Source organism: Microchirus variegatus (genome assembly GCF_963457635.1).
Source record: "Microchirus variegatus genome assembly, chromosome: 10".
Lineage (NCBI taxonomy): Eukaryota > Metazoa > Chordata > Actinopteri > Pleuronectiformes > Soleidae > Microchirus > Microchirus variegatus.
The window spans coordinates 14,087,211-14,104,315 of record NC_139811.1 but is presented as its reverse complement, the minus strand read 5'-3'; the positions used below and the strand labels follow the sequence as shown (position 1 = coordinate 14,104,315).

Here is a 17,105-nt window from a genome sequence, read left to right as displayed (position 1 = left end):
TAGTTTGCATATATATATATATATATACTTTCACACAACATTATCATACAAACAAGAGAATGGTTTAATAACTATAATCCATTAAGTATGTGTGTAACTTGCATATTAGCAGCACTGTGCCCCTGTCAGCTTCTTATGCGACAACAAAGCAGTGGCAGTTCACGAGTGCTACATGTCACATTAATTCCTCTGAGGCAAAAAGGTCCAAACAGTGTTCCAGTTTGTGGCCTTTGTATTCCTCTTGCGTCCCTGAGAATATTAGCCCAGTTTTTATGCCGCTCTATTTATCCCACCCAAAGTTTTGCCCACTTATTTGGTAGAAATGGTGGTTGAAGGGCCTGTAGAAGTCTCTGAGTCTCTGTAGGACCTCAGAGGGGATCTGGGGGTGGGGTCTGCCCTTAGACTTTCCAAGGCAGCGAGGTCTGCTGCTTCCCTCAGGCTTCTTCAGGCACGGAAAGCCCTTGGTCTGGTTGAAGTAGAAATGTTTGTCTGAAACAACCCTTTTCAGACCCAGAAAGTCCTGAACCCGGCCCATCTCCCCAGCAGGATCGCTAACCAGCCGTTCACCACTAACAAACAGAAAATGAGACAGGGGGAAGTGCTGGAGCCAGTTCTCCAGATGTTTGGCATAGAGACCAATGCGCACAGCGCTCCACGTGGTGTCGATCAGGCCAGTGGAGGAGTTTTTCAAGGCCAGGCTCTGGAAGGACGGAAGTCCTGGGTTTTTGGACAGAGTCTGGGTGTAGTCAGACACCGCCCGTGTCACGGGATCCCTAACCACCACAATGAGCTTGGTTTGACAGTTCATAGTGCAGACTCGACTGGGAGCCTCCTTTGTGACAAAGTAGCTGGGGGTTTTCTCCATAGTGATCTGGCCGTCCAGCGTCCGAGGCATCAGGTTCCTGAAAGAAAAAGAGAATCTCATCAGATATCGCCAAAACCTGATTGATCATTTATTTTTCCCCCCTTTTTTGGAGCCTAATAAACAGCTATCAATACAACCCAGTGGACATGGAGTACAACAGGAATCAAGGCTAATGGGACAATGAAACAGGGAGCTAAAACACACTAAAATGTGAGCTTCAGAAAGGGTGCACTGTAGGCGGCAAGATTGGTCAAATATACGTATTCTCAAATATATCAGAGCCAGCGAGTTCAATGCTATTTGATACTGACTTCAGTGAAAATACCATCAAGGGATAATGTAAACACATTATATACATTAGACATTAAAGCACCCCAAAGTCTGTGTGATTAAAGCTTCAAACACTGCTCTGTGTTTAAATGTGAGGGCCCCAGATGGCCCCCTCTCTGAATCTTACGGTAAGGCCTGCACAACAGGACCATCCACTCACTATGGGCCTGATGAGTCAAAACCACAAAGCCACAAGACCCACTTAACAGCAATTTCCTACAGATTTTTAACCCTCATTCTTCCTGAAAGAGCAGACCCCCCACCCCAGCTACCCTCATCTCCCCTATGGGCTCCTGCAAGGACCCAAACAGACCAAAAACCTTCAGGAAGTGTGAACCAGGGGGTGGCGAGCTGCTGAGCTCAGCTCGTGTGTTAAACATGTGCCTGAAAAAGGACAGATTCCTGTGCAGAAAACTGCTGGATTTGTGGTGGATTTTAATTTTTGTCTCACATGACAAATGGATGATGAGCAACGTTCAAAGGAGTGAATGAATTGTAACTCACATACTCTACACATGTACTCTATCTTATACTGTGTTACTGGAAACAGAGCTTTCATGTGACTTCCAATAAAATAAACAAGTCATGGGGTCTGTGTGCTTTATTTGTTTCAGATTGGAAGTCTAAATGAAGTCCAAGTGTCAATAAAAAGAGAACGTTCTGATGAATGACAGTTGCTCACGGAAACAGTATGTTCATTTTGCCTGTTGTAGTAGTGAACTTGATTATGTTGAGAGCAGTTTATAAAGCGACTCCAGTTTATCCTATAATAAAAGGCGGCAAACATTTTTTCAGTTGACACCAATCAGCTAAAATACAAAATGTTGCCATGTTGAAATAATGGCAAACATCTTGAGTAAACTTTGTTTTGTTCCATTTCTACAAAACAGACACAATGGCAATCTGAAAGTGTAAAAAAAAACAATGTTGACTGTGGTTGAAATCAGTGGCGGCCAAATAGCACTTTCAGTGAGTGAAATATTGCTCTTAAAAAATAGCTGTAGCCAAACAAATATAATCAGACACTGTTCAATGCCACAGCTATGTAGTTTGAATTCTACTTAAAGGGGAAATAAGTAGTTTATAGTGCCATCTAGAGGAGAGGCTGAAATTTACAACAAAGACCTGTTCCTCTGCTCACCCCCTCCCTTCCCTGAGCGCTACGGTATCCGCAGCTGGTCAAATGTCATCCTCGTCGTCTTTCTCCGTGTCAGCAGATGAGGTTCGTGAGGCGAGGGAGAGGGCGAGCTACCACGGTTGTAGCAGACGAAGCGGAGAGAGTGGAGGCGGGACTTCCGCTACAAGTAAAGAGACGATTGATTTGTTCTCTCGCGTTTGTCCTTACAGGCTCCGGTAGAAACATGGCATCTCGCTGCTAACAGTGGCTATGCAACCGCGGTCCGCGGTCATGTTATTTAACATGACTTTTTGAAACACTACGAAAATGAAAGAAAAACTATTATACAGCGACTAGACAATGCAGGAGCACATAACATGTATAAAAAAGTGGATTTTGGGTTATATAAACCCATAAATACTACATATTGTACCTTTAAAAGGCAAGCTTATATAGATCCTTAGGCATTTGGGGAAATCCTTAGAGGTAGGTGAGGAGATGTAAGGGAATCTAAAGGTTTTGTTTGAGTGCAATCGGTCAGTATCGGTATCAGTCCGATAATCATAATCATTTGAAATGACTAATTTCAGCTTCATAGTTCGTAAATGATCTGAAATGTCTGAATCGGACTAATATCAGTATCAGTAAATCGTTGATATCGGTATCAGTACAAACATACAGTAAGAGTGGTTTATTATGTTAGGGCGCGTTCACACCTACCGAACCACAGCATTTGGTGCGCACCAAATGCTGTGGTTCGGTTCATTCGCATCGGTGTGAATGTAATCTCGGTCCTTTGGTCCGCACCAAATCAACCTTTATCTGCCCCACTTTGGTACGGTTCCTCTGGTGTGAAAGCAACCAAACCAAATGGGACAAAACGGTCTGGTTTAATGCATTATGAGTATGAGATACGGGATAACCTCAGGTTTTGGAACCTCAGCAGCGCGGTTTTGCACCGTTCTCTGCCCAGATTCCATCCCCACCGGGCACGTTACGATGCGTAGCCAGCCGTATTCACACAAGAAGCCGCGGCGTGCCCCGTGGAAATGCTCACATTGATTAGAGTGGCAGCGATCAGGTTCCGGTGCCGATGGTCTACGCGGTCTATTTTGGTTCGTTTAGAACTCTGCATATGTGAAAGCAAACCGTACCCACGTCTGTTTGCTACATTGTAACATTTTTCTGACAGGTGCAGACCAAAGAAATCAAACTATATGTGTGAAAGCGCCCTTAGTCTTTGTACAATGTGAATTAGACTACTTGGCCAGATGCTTTAAAGATACCAAACTGGCCAAACTTGAAATTAAAAAAAAGTCAAAGTCACAGACAACTTGACTTCAGTTTAAGTCATTTCAATCCACTTCCATTAAAAGACAATTCATTGATTATTATCTAACTATGGCTGCAAATGGCCTCTCCATGTCTGTCTGTCCTGTTTATCTGTGCCTAATCGATGCGTCTGTCTCTGTACGACTGGATGCTCAGCATTTTAGTGTGTGTGTGCGCGTGCATGTGTGTGCGCGGGCATGCTCGGGTGTGTCGGTGCACATCGCCAACATACTCACACAAGAGACACACTCCCTGCTCTCATCCAAAGTCTTTGATTTGTCCTTCACTCCTTCACCTAAGTGTCACTCCAGTAATTGACCAGAAGTTGTCTTTCCCCACTCATGAATAGTTGATGAATTGTGGCTTCTGCCCCCACTCTCCTTGGGTCCCTATCTGCCTCAACACAATCAGTCTCATTATCAGAGAATCAATAAGAGCCATTTTCGATCATAAATCTGTTCTTACATGGTGTCAGAGAATCCGTAAACAGATCAGGGATGATTAATCTCCCTGTCAGATTACTCATATATATAAATCACATCTAATGCTTATGTATGTTTCACAAACACACCTCTTTCATTTCACTTGATATTGATGAAGATGTTTTGTTATTTAGTTCAGCGCTGGAAACCCTCGCAGACAAACCACATGAGTCTGGAACTCCCTGCTGCTAAAAGGATGTCGTGCTTTTCCTCCCACAAGTGTTACAGCGCTGATTACACTGCTGATACGTTGTAGGCCGTCTGGATCACAAGATTAAATACTGTACAAACGCTGGCAACAAGGATGTGGCCAAGAGACTTCCTGCCCCCCTCTGAGATTACGAGTTCCCCCACTGCAGCCACATCCCTCAACAAAGAGCTGTGTATGCACTCAAAAATAAAAGATAATTTTAAGGAAGAAAACTGCATAGTTTAATTTTCTCTAACAAAAGCAGAACTACACTACGCTATGTATTGTTATTTACTGAGGGAGACTTTGATATGCATCGTAAAAATGGGGGGCGTGAACAACAAAACTAATAGAAAACATTTCCCAGCTGTGATAAAGGGAACCTCTGGATCACGGATGGTCGGATGGATGAGGGAACCTCCATTTGTGTCCCATCTGCCTGGATTAAACATACACTACTATTCTCCTCCGCACATAAACTATAGCTGTGTAAAAAAAAGAATAGTTTAAGGATATATGCCTCACTGTATGTTTTGGGGTCTTGATAGAGAATATGGCAAATCTGTGACGCCATTTTGACTCGTCAAAAGTACAGTTTCAGATATCTGCAATTGCATTGGGTTATTATCGGTATTTTATGATTCCAGTTTCAGATATCTACAACTTCCTTCTGACTATCTGAAGCTTAATTCAAGATAAGGACAATCAAGCTATCTTCATTTGACGAGAATTGAAGATAACTTGAACTAAACATCATAATGATGTTGTAAATGTCTGAAACTGAATAGTAGCTATATCTATAACGACAAACCCCATACACATGAATGGCATAAGTGACGTCATTCTGACTAGTAAAAACTGAATTGCGTATATTGGTAGTGGAATAAAAAAGAAGAAGAAAAAAAAAGATATATGGCAGTAAATAACCTACTGAGTAGTTTGGATACACAGATACAGACTAGCTAACATGGCTCTGCCCAAAGGAAACAAAAACTGATAAATTGGGTTTTATGTAGTTTTTTTTTGTTTGTTTTTTTAACATGCAATTGTTTGGCAAGAGTAATCTTGAATTATCCACTGGATAATAAAAGCAAAAACTATTTCCGAAAACGTTTTATAATCTTTGGCCGTTACTGTTTTATGCTAAGGTAAGATAAGCTAACGTTGCCAAAGCTCTAAAAGTTAATCTTATGCACTAATCCGCATAGTAATCACGACCCCGAACACACAGAGAGGATCGTCATTGTCTGTTGAACAGTGAAGGACGAGTGCTGCCGTGCAGTCTGACGTGCTCTTTGTCTAAATAGAAACATGAGCGAGCATTCAGGCCTCAAAAGTGTCCGTGAACAACACTTACACCAAACAGAGCCTGAAGACGGCTTTAGGGGTGAATAACAATGTCATAAATAACATTTTTCAACAAAAATTTCTAACACACATAAATATACCTGATGCACTGTGTGTGTGTGTGTGTGTGTGTGTGTGTGTGTGTGTGTGTGTGTGTGTGTGTGTGTGTGTGTGTGTGTGTGTGTGTCACACTAGTGTCAGCCTGGAGGTGAATGTCAGCACTTATGATTTCCATCAACCTCTCTCTCTCTCTCGTTCAAATAAGGAGAGGAAGTGGATGAAAACCACATCACGACAGAAAGACTGTTGCCACCCACAGCTTTTAAATAGACTGTGTTGTTGTTTTCAGCTTTTTCCCCTTTTTGTTTTTGAACCCCCCCCCCCATATATATAATGATGCAGTAACAGAGTCAGAGGAGGTTTTTCTTGAGTTTGTAGGATGGATGAGACAGCTGTGAGACATGTGTTAACGCTTTAAGAAATTAACCTGCATGGACCTGCTTATTAAAATATGAAATGATGAATATTATAAGCAGAAATAAACTACAAAGCCCAAACTTTGGGCATTATTGCAGTTGTGCGAGTCTGACTCGGATGTGTTCCTTTATAGATCTTGAATGGTTTTTTTTGTAAATGCACAATTTATGTTGGATTTGTACGCCTGTACTTAACTTTGGTACGACTTGACTTTAAGCATAACTACCTTGCACCTGAAACATTTAATCTTCTGCCATTTCTTCTTCACACAGCATCTATAAGTATCTAACTGCAGCACAGAGCGAATGCAGCATGACTGAAGCCTCCCCAATATTTTACAGGCGCCCCAGAGAGCACCACAATGCACCTCAAATTATCATAATTCCCACCATATGGGTGTGAGTGTGGGCCTTTTTTTTTTCTTCTTCTTCTTTAAAATCTACAACACTGCCTTAACCCAACTCCAGCCAAAACCCACCACCGTTAAAAAAAAAAAAAAACAGACTACAGCTTCAACACTTTAGAGACCACTTCCTGTCTGTTACACCGATCAGCCAAGGTGTTCGCTCTCTATCATTAACGGCCTCGGGGCTGCACACAGAACGAGGTGTCAGGAAAATCACCCTCGCTGCAGTGGAAAGTGTTGTGACCTGTGCATTGCAGTCCTTGTTCAGCATTTCAAATGTCTGAACTCCACACTGAGGTCTGAATCGTACTGAAACAACACACGTATACATGCAGTTCCGGGTTATTTAAGGGTTTAGTAAATAAAGGTATATGGAAATACTCAATATAAAAGCAATATTTAATCAAGATTCATTAATATTCACGTGCAAAGCGCGCTTAAAGCCATCGACAAAGAGTTCAGGTTCAATGCACATGCAGCAGATCAATACTCAATATCAATCTGTAAATATGTCTCTAATTTTCTTTCAATTAACCCTTTAAGGTACTACTCAACCATTTGGTCGACCACACTTTAAGTCACATTGAATAATGCATTAGGCTGAACTTACTAACACTTAATGTGACTTGTTCTCAATGTTGTACTTTATGAATTATGCATACAAGGTTTATTATGAACAGACGTCTCAACCATTTGGTAGAGGCCAGTATCTGAAATACTGTAGGGTCTAATTAAAAAAAAATAATAATAAAAAAAATATTGATTTTCATTATTGTTATAAGTAAATAAAATAAAATTATAATAAAAATGCAAAGAAATAATTTGCTTTTTTCTTGGTGTGTACTTTAAAGGGTTAAAAGAATAGCTAAGATGTGAAACATTCCACATCTTACAGTCAGCTAAAAGAAAATTACTTTTTTTAAAGGTCTGAACATGAAATCTGACCAAAAAAAGGGGAAATTAAACGTGTGGCTTTATTTTTAGAAGATGCCCTACCAATCAATCAACTAAAAATTGTCCATACAGACCAAAATACTTATGTAATATTCTCATTAACATAAATCTATTTAATGAATGACCTCTGTCAGATTCAGCAATGGCTGACATTTCAGTGCCCTTGTGCTGCTGCCCTAAAAGCATATTTCCTATATTTTATACCTATCCGATCAGTCATGGCCTTTAGTGTCAAGACAGTAAGTCAAACAATTGACAATCTTTCAAAATATTGATGAGACTTGTAGTTTTACCTCATATACAGAAATGCATAAATTATCTTTTCATAAATCAGACTCGTCGTTTGTTTTCCGAGATGTAATTTGCCTCTTGGATACAAAGCCCTGACAGCACCACTGTTTGTTCTGCTACAAGATAAAACACTAAACAAACAAATGTGTTCAGTATAACGACTTCAAGACACAAACAAATCATTTACAGCCACCTCATGGTGGCAGAGCTGTGACAATCTGAACCCTTGTGCCATAGAAAGCTGAGATTCTCTGTGGTGGCTCTCAAGTGCCATATGAAAACCATCACTCCACGAATTCCTCTGAAACCATAAAACAACACAGAAATTCATTAAAACTATGTGCTATTTATGGGTTTTCAGTTCCCATCATCCGCTCACATGCAAACGAGGGGATGGAGCGCAGAGACAGACAGGGTGGAGAAGACAGAGAGGGGAAAAAATGGACTGCATCACTCAGATAGAAGAAATGGAAAACACGCATGACGGTTTAAGTTTGTCTCCGTGGAGACAATGCAGTTTGGAACAATGCATGTCTGTGAAGTGTCTCCAGCGTGCAGCGCTTTCATCCAGCGAACGACACGGAACAACTCTCGTTTCCATCACAAACAGTTTAGTGCTCGTTTCTCGATCCAAGACACGTGGAACCAGGCGGAGTATCACAGGGAATGTGTTCTTGTCTGATATCCTAATCTGAAACGATGTGTCTTTGGTGACGTTGCTTCTTTCTGCTTCAACCTAATAATATTAAACAATTTCTAAACAATTTGTCTGTTTCTATGTCCCACTTTGGCTTTTTCCATGAACAATCCTCAGTTTTGTTGGACCGCACACACATTTCACATGATTTAACTGAACTTTCTGTCCTCAGATTTTCTCTTGACATATGATCAGAACTGAAATAATGAGTTGATTTTGTTCATCACACACGGTAAACTGCATCACTGGAGAAGCAAAAGAAGTACTTTTTGAACACGTCAGACAATTAAATGGAAAACTAAATACTGATTACAGTAAATATCTGATAAAATATTCAGTTCATGAATTGATACTTTCAGCCTTTGTTGTGATTGATCTTGAACACAGGGGTTTCAAACCGGCGGCCTGGGGGCCACATGCGGCCCCCCACTTAATGTCATGTTATAATGAAAACATTATAACATGACATTTTTAAACACAGTGTGTAGCTGAGGCACAGCTGCCAGTGAGGTGATAGAATATAATATATGTTTGCTAGCAATGTTTTTTAATAACAGTAATAATAAGACAATTGGTCATAATTATCCCATTATTAAATATATCATATACAACATTCAATTACATATATAAATACACTTGTTAGGGCCCGAGCCACGACTGGCAATGGCTCCTGGTACGAACGTACGTCTTCACTATTACCTATTATTTATGATTTAAAGGTGCATTATGTAATAAATCTAAAACAACTGGCCATAAAATCCTCCTAATATGTCACAGAGACTCAGGAATAATGTTCATATAACAAACTGAACTCACCAACAACAACAGTACAGTCAAAATATTTGCATTAAAAAATATATTTTGCAGACTGCAAATCATGTTTATGTTTTGAAATCATGTTTCGGCATGTGGCGCCACCTACCGCCGTCTACCAATCACTGCAGTCAGTAGAGTCTCAGCTAATGAGCAACCACGGGTTGCCAGTTAAGTCAGAAAACGAAACCTAAAAGACCTCAGTATTTTGAATTTGAATGTAGTAACTGTTTTTGGCCACATTCTTACATATGGCACCTTTAAAATAAAATACATGTATGTTTTTGATATTAATACATTAATTTTGCATCATAAATAGTATTATTATGTATATGTGTGATATCATGATGCAATATTGTGAACAGTAGAACCACAATAGATGCACATTGGCCCCCAGGTCATTTGACTTTGAGACCCCTGATCTAACAGGATGTGTGAGCACTGACAGCGGAACAGCTTTCCAGAGCCTGTCAGGCTAATTAAAGCACACAGAAACACACATAAAACATGCCCTGGAAACACCAGGTCTGCCACAGGTATTTCCACATAAAGATGTCGCCACCACTAAATGAATAATAAAGACAGAAACGAGAAGAGAGAGGGGAAGGGGTAAGAGGGTGAGGGAAAATGTGAGACAATAAAGTGGGGAGAAGAATAAGTTAAAGACAGCAGGGGAGATGAGTGAAAATCTAAAGAAAAGTGTTGGATAACCTGCGTGTGTATGCGGCGCATGTGTTTGTGATCGTGTGAAGAACAGAGAAGAAGCTGAGCAGTCTGCTAAAATTATCATTGGTGTAAGTGTTCCCATGTGTCCTTGTGTTCTCGGGTTAAAACAGATCTAAGAGAAGGGAGTTTTTTGAGGGAAGCAGGGGGAAAAGAAGTCGCGAGCAGATTACATTACAAGCACAATCTTTGCTGTCAAAGTGGCTGTTAATCAGCGGGTTCCCAACCCGTCATATACCTCGCTCTCCCCTCATCACGACACCTTCAACACTGAACTCACTGGATTCTAATTCCGTTTTCTCCTTCCTTACTCTGCTGAGGATGAGCTCGTTCTCGCAGAACATCTGGAGATGATAAGCTTCATCCAGATCCAAATCCCTCTTCAGAGCCTTTGACTACACACAAATGATAGCTCTGGTCAGCCATGGTCACCCCAAAGCAGCTGTTGTCACTGTGACAGTAGCCGACGAGCGTTTCATCTGCCTCCTTTTATAGTAACCGTTAAAAAATTGTGAGTTGCAACCAAGGCCGTTCACATGTGCATTCAAGCAACTCAGTCAAACCTTTATATACTTTGAAAGGATAATCGTTAGTAGTAATTGTGATTTGTATGTTAAGAATCTGCAGAACCATTGGGGTGAGAATGTTTTACATGGTATATGTGTCATGGTGAAGTTTATTAATGTGGTTTCACTGTCAAGATGATGAACTGCTCTGTGGGGACCTCAGCAGCATTTTTGATCCACACAGCGCAGCATTAAAAAAAAAAGGAGAATATTGGCTTGGGGCTGATTTGAATACATCAGTCAGTCTATATGACTGTCCTGTTTATTGACAGGAGGCATCACCACGTGTGCACAGGTAATAATACTTGTCAGCTGTTCACCTGAGGCCCCACTATCTGCCATCATCTCGCAGAGGAGATTATTAAGGTAATGACACCAGTTATTTAGATAATACAATTATTTTTATCCAATAAAATATTTTTTTGTTTCTTTGCTCCTCTGTGACAGTAAATTTAATTTATTTCTTTAGTTTATGAACAAGACAAAAATATTTTCATTTGTTTGGGAAATACTGACGGACACTTTCCACCATTTATGGACCAAACACTAATCGATTTATCGAGATTATAATCGACAAATTAGTTATTATGGGAATAGTTATGGCTCCAGGGAGGTTGTGTTGGCAATTGGGAAACAAAAGGACAGATTAGGATCAACCAACTCTGGATTTTGGCGTTGATCCAGATCCAGATCCGGGATTCAAGGTTATAAACGCGGAGATATCAGACGCGCAGAAATCCGCAAAGGTGCGCTCTTAGAATGTGTTTCTTCAACAAAATACATAAATATTATTAATTAAATAAATATTACTTTGAATACGCACTCATAATTAACAGAATAAAACGTACTCTTCATAGAAACTGTACATACCTGTACCACTCCAGCCCTTTATCATAAAACCTATCAAAGAAGTGCGGCTCTGATCCATACGCTCTCACGTCCGGATGGATGCGCAGAAACTCCAGCAGAGCGCGAGTGCCTCCTTTCTTCACGCCGATTATAATCGCCTGGGGGAACCTTTTGGTGCCGAAAGTGTTGGACACGGGGATTCCGGCGCTCTCGTTGGCGCTGTCCGGCGCATGCTGAGGCGGCTGGACGCTCGCGTCCACGGAGGCTGTGCGGTTGCGCCGGAGCGGCGCGTCGTCGTCGTCGTCGACGAGGAGGAGACGCGGCGGCGGTCGCAGGTCGTCCAAAATGTCATAGTCTCTGTCCGAAGCGCGAGGAGTCCTCGGAGCCGAGTCGCAGAGCGCGGTGAGACAGTAGAAGAAGTAGGTGAAGATCAGGACCATGGTAAAAAACACCGAGACTTTGGACAGCGCCTTCCCAGAGTTGAACCTGACTCTGCATCCACTACATCCCATGAGGTGATCTCCTGCTCGATGCCAAAGGACCAAGGCGGTGACAGCATGCTTCTTCTTCTCCTTCCTACATTTGTTTGGAGGTGATTGTGTTTGGTTTATCTCGCAGGACCTGTTGCGTAAAACTGAGGCATCACATGGAGAGTTCTTCAGGAGCGAGATGACGCACGGGATATATATATTAAAAAAATACTTCTTTGCTGCTTTGCTTGTTTGTTTGTTTTTTCCAGAATAAATAACTATAGAGTCGTGAGTCTTTGGTAATCAAGCATGAAACGTTTGTTTGCACACAGCCTGCTGTGTCTATGCACTCTGAGGTCCTCTAACCCCTCATCCAAGGTTTCTCCTCTGCTTCTCCCTACGCCCCTCTTTTTTTTTTTTTTGCAAGTCTCCACCCTTCCCCTCCCTTCCCATCTGAAGCAAACACAAACAAGGGTAAACATGGACTAGTGTTAACATATTAATTTCTATTGACAAATGCTTTTTTTTAAAAAAAACATAATTATGCATTATCATCATGTCTAAGAAAACTTCATCTTTGAGGTTTTTCTGTGAACACCCAAAGTGCCCAAAGAATCAAGAATGTTGGCCTTACAGCAACACATAGTGTGCAACATGATAAACAGAAATAATCGTCTTTGTATCATTTGTGACATGAAAAAACGAGTCCACTTTGTTTCAAGCTACAGGCACATCATTGTTTTACAAAATGTAAACCGACTCCACAGAGGAAAATCCTCCTTACCCCTTTGAACCCATGTGATAGATGTCTCTCTGTCCGCCCTGCGAATAAGAGAAGCCCCGAGGTCGTCTATCAGTGCACCCTGAGACTCGGCGCTGAACTCACAGCCAGCCAACGCAACGCGGTGGCACGTCTCCTGACACAAACCTTCAGAACAATAAGCCTGAAGCAAGTGAAGGGTTCCATGACAGCTCTGCCTCCATCCAGAAATACAGTATCTGAGGCTGAGTGTGTGTCACCTTGGGGGGCTGAACAGGAAGGATCAGCGCTGGGATGTTCCCTGACTCTGTGAACCTGGAGCAGGTATTAAGTTTCCTCCGGCATCAAGATGGAGTTTAGACTTTGAACCTGACTAACATACCAAGGGCAGCTGTCTGGATGTATGACGGAAGGTGGAGGAGAAGAAAAGACTCTGAATTGACTTCCATTCAGCAAACAAACTGTTTACCTAACCTTAACCATTACCAGTTATTGCCTAACCCTAACCTTAACATTTTAGAGTGCACTCATTGAGATACTTGGAAATTAAACATTAGTGTTATTAGAGGATATAACACAAGGTGTTTCCTGGTGTACAAAATCAAGGTCCAGAAGATACCATATATGGTTCTTTGCCCATCTGTGGTTAAAAAAACACCCATAAAAAATATGTATTTAGAAGAATATACAGCAATACCACAAATAAAATGAAAGGAACTTTATTTGAGAACATTTTAGAACAGTGTTTCTCAGTCCTGGTCCTCGTGGACCCCCTTTTAGATGATTGATTTCATCAACTTAGCATCTTATTGGTCTGAGAAATTACCGTAGATGTAGAAGACCGAGCCGCATGACCATACTTTTTGCTTTCCAGGACTGCACTGCACTGAAGTTTCAAGCATTACAGGCCTCCACTGATTGGTCAAATTTCACGATAACGCTTGCAGATCTGTGCTGATTGGCTGGGTGAAATCCACAAGTTTCTAAGATCTCGCGGTATTGACGGTAACACGGTTTTGGATGTCTGCAGAAGTTACCAAATATAGTTATTTGACCACAATTCGAATCTCAGCCCTAAACTTAACCGGTTCCTCAGAAATTTGGTTCTGCCTCATCAGGACCAGGTTTTGGTCTTTAGTAAGGACGGCAGATCCTGACAATGTCAATGGACATCTGACATGCAACATCTTCAAGATCGGGATTTTGAACGTGGAGACCCATAAGTCTTTATCAGGCAGTGTCAAGTGTGGTTTGACCTACGCCTGTGGATGTGGGCAGACGACCGTTGGCCGGCTCTGTAGACACAAACTTTTAAACACTTTTATAATCACCTCAACCTCCAAAAAGCCACTGCAGAGGGAATGAAAAACCACATACAGCGAAAGTCAAAATGTAAAAAAAATAAAGAGTTCAGTATCACAGTGCTATGATTACACTTTCCACCTTCTGAGATGTAAAAAAAAAAAAAAAAAAAAAACAGTCCTCAACAAAAGTTTCTGTGGAAACTGACATGACCCTGGCAAATATAGAATAATGACATGTTTTGAAGCACAAACAGCCATTGTAAATCCTCTCAAAAAGAGGCCAGCCTGGCACTGAGGAATTCACAGCTTTGGAGATGATTGTCTGCTGGCTTGCGGCAAATTCAGACAGAAGGAGGTCAGGATCCAAAGCTTTGCTTTCATCAGACATTTTATTTGCTCTTCCCTCATAATAGCTCCACTCACACATTGACAGGTTTGGAGCCCGAAATATAAACAGTAAGATTAAAGGAGCAGGCGGCAGAAGTGTTGAGGAAACAAAGACGACATGCAAGTTGCGAACTGGTGTCGTTCAGTCTGGGACTGAGGTTGAGGCAAAAAAAAAAAACTCCCGATGCGATGCTTGAGTTAGCACTTGCAAAATATATCTTGTCTGATTATAATACAGTGATGGTGGGGACACATTTTTCTGTCCAAACCTGACCCAAAAGAGTAGAAACCGAGCCTGACCCAACCTGTCAAGATTTGTATTTTTTTTTGTGTTAGTGTTTTGACAAATATATATATATAATGGATGGAGACATCCAGTTTGTTGCCTGAGGCCAACCTGGAAGTAAGAGTCCACTGAGGAGCCAAAATGAGGCGTCTCTGCTGTTTGCAGAAAAAAAAAAAAGTCTGTTTAAATCTATGGGAAAATGATCCGACTTCTCAGTTGACGCTGCGAGCCTTAAATCGTTTTTTAAACACTCAACCTTTTTGAGTTTGTCATGCGAGTACTTGTTGGGCACTATGTTTTCATACTTTCTCAGTATCAGTGTCACATAATATACTTGTAAGTGTGTGCTTGTATTTGTTACCTTTTTAGGACCTTTTCTGGAATCAACACTACTATAAAGTACGTAAAGTGAAGTACCTTAAAGGGACCCTTGAGTAAAAGTACAGGAAAAGGACTGGGAGCAAAGGAAACAGGAAACCAGAAACAGAACTGAAAACTCAAGGTAAAGAAAATAACAAGAGTCTTAAGTGAATAAATGTTCAGCTAAAAGTGCCTTGGAAAATCCAGGTTTCACGAAAACAACTCTAAATGGAAGTCAGTGCAGTGTCCTAAGAAGAATAGCTGCACAGACAATTGTCATCTGCTGTACGTGCACAGTCCAGACAACATGTCCAACAGGCAGGTAACAGGCTCTACTGCTGCATCCCTGCGTGATCCCTGTGAGAGATTTCCATAGCCAGAGGCCTGCCGATGCTGGGTACATGTGTCAGCCATTAGAGTAAATTACAAATCCTCTCGAGCAAAAAAGCAGAATGTTCCACTCTCATTTTGTAATTTCCAGTTTGAGGAAGAAGTTGTCGGCCATTTGAAATAGCCGCAAGATACCCGTCTGTCTCCTCAGAGCCATCGTTACAGATCTTAGAAACCACAGACCAGGAGATACTCATTTAGTGGTGCAGAGGCACGGCTCTAGTCTTCAACAAAGGGATCCTGATGCCTTTTTGTGTTTGGAATGAAAATCAATGACTTATATACAAAAAGGATGTACAGATTACGAGAGTTTTAGATCAGCTGTAGCTTTCAAGGACTCTGTGATTATAAGAATAAGGCAGCGTTATCCCCAAAATTATTCCCTTTAAAGCTTTTATTGTGGGGCGTGTGAAGTGCCATGCTCTTTTGAAGAAATGAAAGATGTCACACACACACACACACACACACACACGTCCTGCAATATGTTATAGCTGCTCAATTGTTGAACCCTCAGGTAGAGCCAACACAAAAGGCAGCAACAAAGCAACAGCGAAGCCCCGCCCCTCTCCTGGAGCCTTTCCAACCTTTTCATCTACAAATTCAAGGAACATATCAGTAAGACTGAGGAGACGGAGGAGGGAACAAAATCACTCTGATCTCTCTGAAGGGTGCACTTCCCCTCCCACCGTCCAGCCCTTGTGTTCCACCACCTCCACACAGGTGTATCTGTCTTTGTCACCTGCAGCAGCACTGTTTAGACTGTATCCACCATGTCCTGCAGCTGTGTAAAGACTTCACTGAAAAGACGAGAGGAGAGATGTTGTTGCTATGCTGCTTATGCAACACCCACAGTGTCCTTGGACGCAGTGTCAGACCCACATAGTGCTTCAAATTCAACATGGGAGTAATTTATCTCCAAGGAAGAGATTACTATGAATCATTCCAGGATTCATGAGTATTCGATTTGAGCAGCACACACCACCAGGAGGTTCAATTGTAAATCATATACATGTATATAAGGGATATAAGGCCGGAGATATTTTTCACATGAACAAAAAAATGCATTCAAGCTGTCCTTGACTGCTGGAAAGCAGCTGCACAGAACAATTTTCAATGTGTCTTTCATTTTGGCAATAAAAGTGAGGATACCTTCCCAGGAAGCAAGTCCGTACAGGAGGCCCATGCGTGTGTTTTTTTTTTTTTTTTTCAAAACTGTTATTTACTTTCTATGGGAGCTTTATTGTAGCACTAGAATCAGACAAGTAGGACTCAAAGGACTACAGAGTGGAAGTAAGAGAATGACAATCATGTCATCATACAAACCGCAGGCCATTTGGGAAATGCTTTCTTTTCAATCCAGAGCCGTGCAGCCAGTGAAAAGTGGGATCAGTGGCGGTCGGCTCCTATAAGTGATATTGGGTGCGCTGGAAAGTGTGGAGAGTGGGAGAGAGAGAAATGCCGTGAGAGAGGTTAAAAATGAGACAACTGTGATTAGCTCAGTATACAGTTTCATGCCCTCCGGCTCACTTTTGCAGGACCAGTTTAAGACATGTGGCTGTGAATCTGACAGAGCTGCGAGTAAGTGGAGTATTCGCTCAACTGCACCATGCTTCCGACTGCACATGTGTCCGTGGAATCCTACCGTTTCCACTCGTGTAGCGCTTGCGGTGCCCGGCCCCAAACTGTTACTTACTGAAATGTTTGTGGGC

General features: G+C 41.6%; 1 protein-coding gene across 1 annotated transcript; it reads right to left on the bottom strand.

The window, feature by feature from the left end:
* Positions 1-280: 280 nt before the first annotated feature.
* Positions 281-11,951, bottom strand: LOC310932482 (heparan sulfate glucosamine 3-O-sulfotransferase 6-like; the record flags this gene model as incomplete). Its single annotated transcript, XM_083895808.1, has 2 exons — positions 281-902; positions 11,461-11,951. The coding sequence occupies 2 exons, from the start codon at positions 11,949-11,951 to the stop codon at positions 281-283; spliced, it is 1,113 nt and encodes a 370-aa protein (XP_083751934.1).
* Between the last annotated feature and the right edge of the window lie 5,154 nt (positions 11,952-17,105).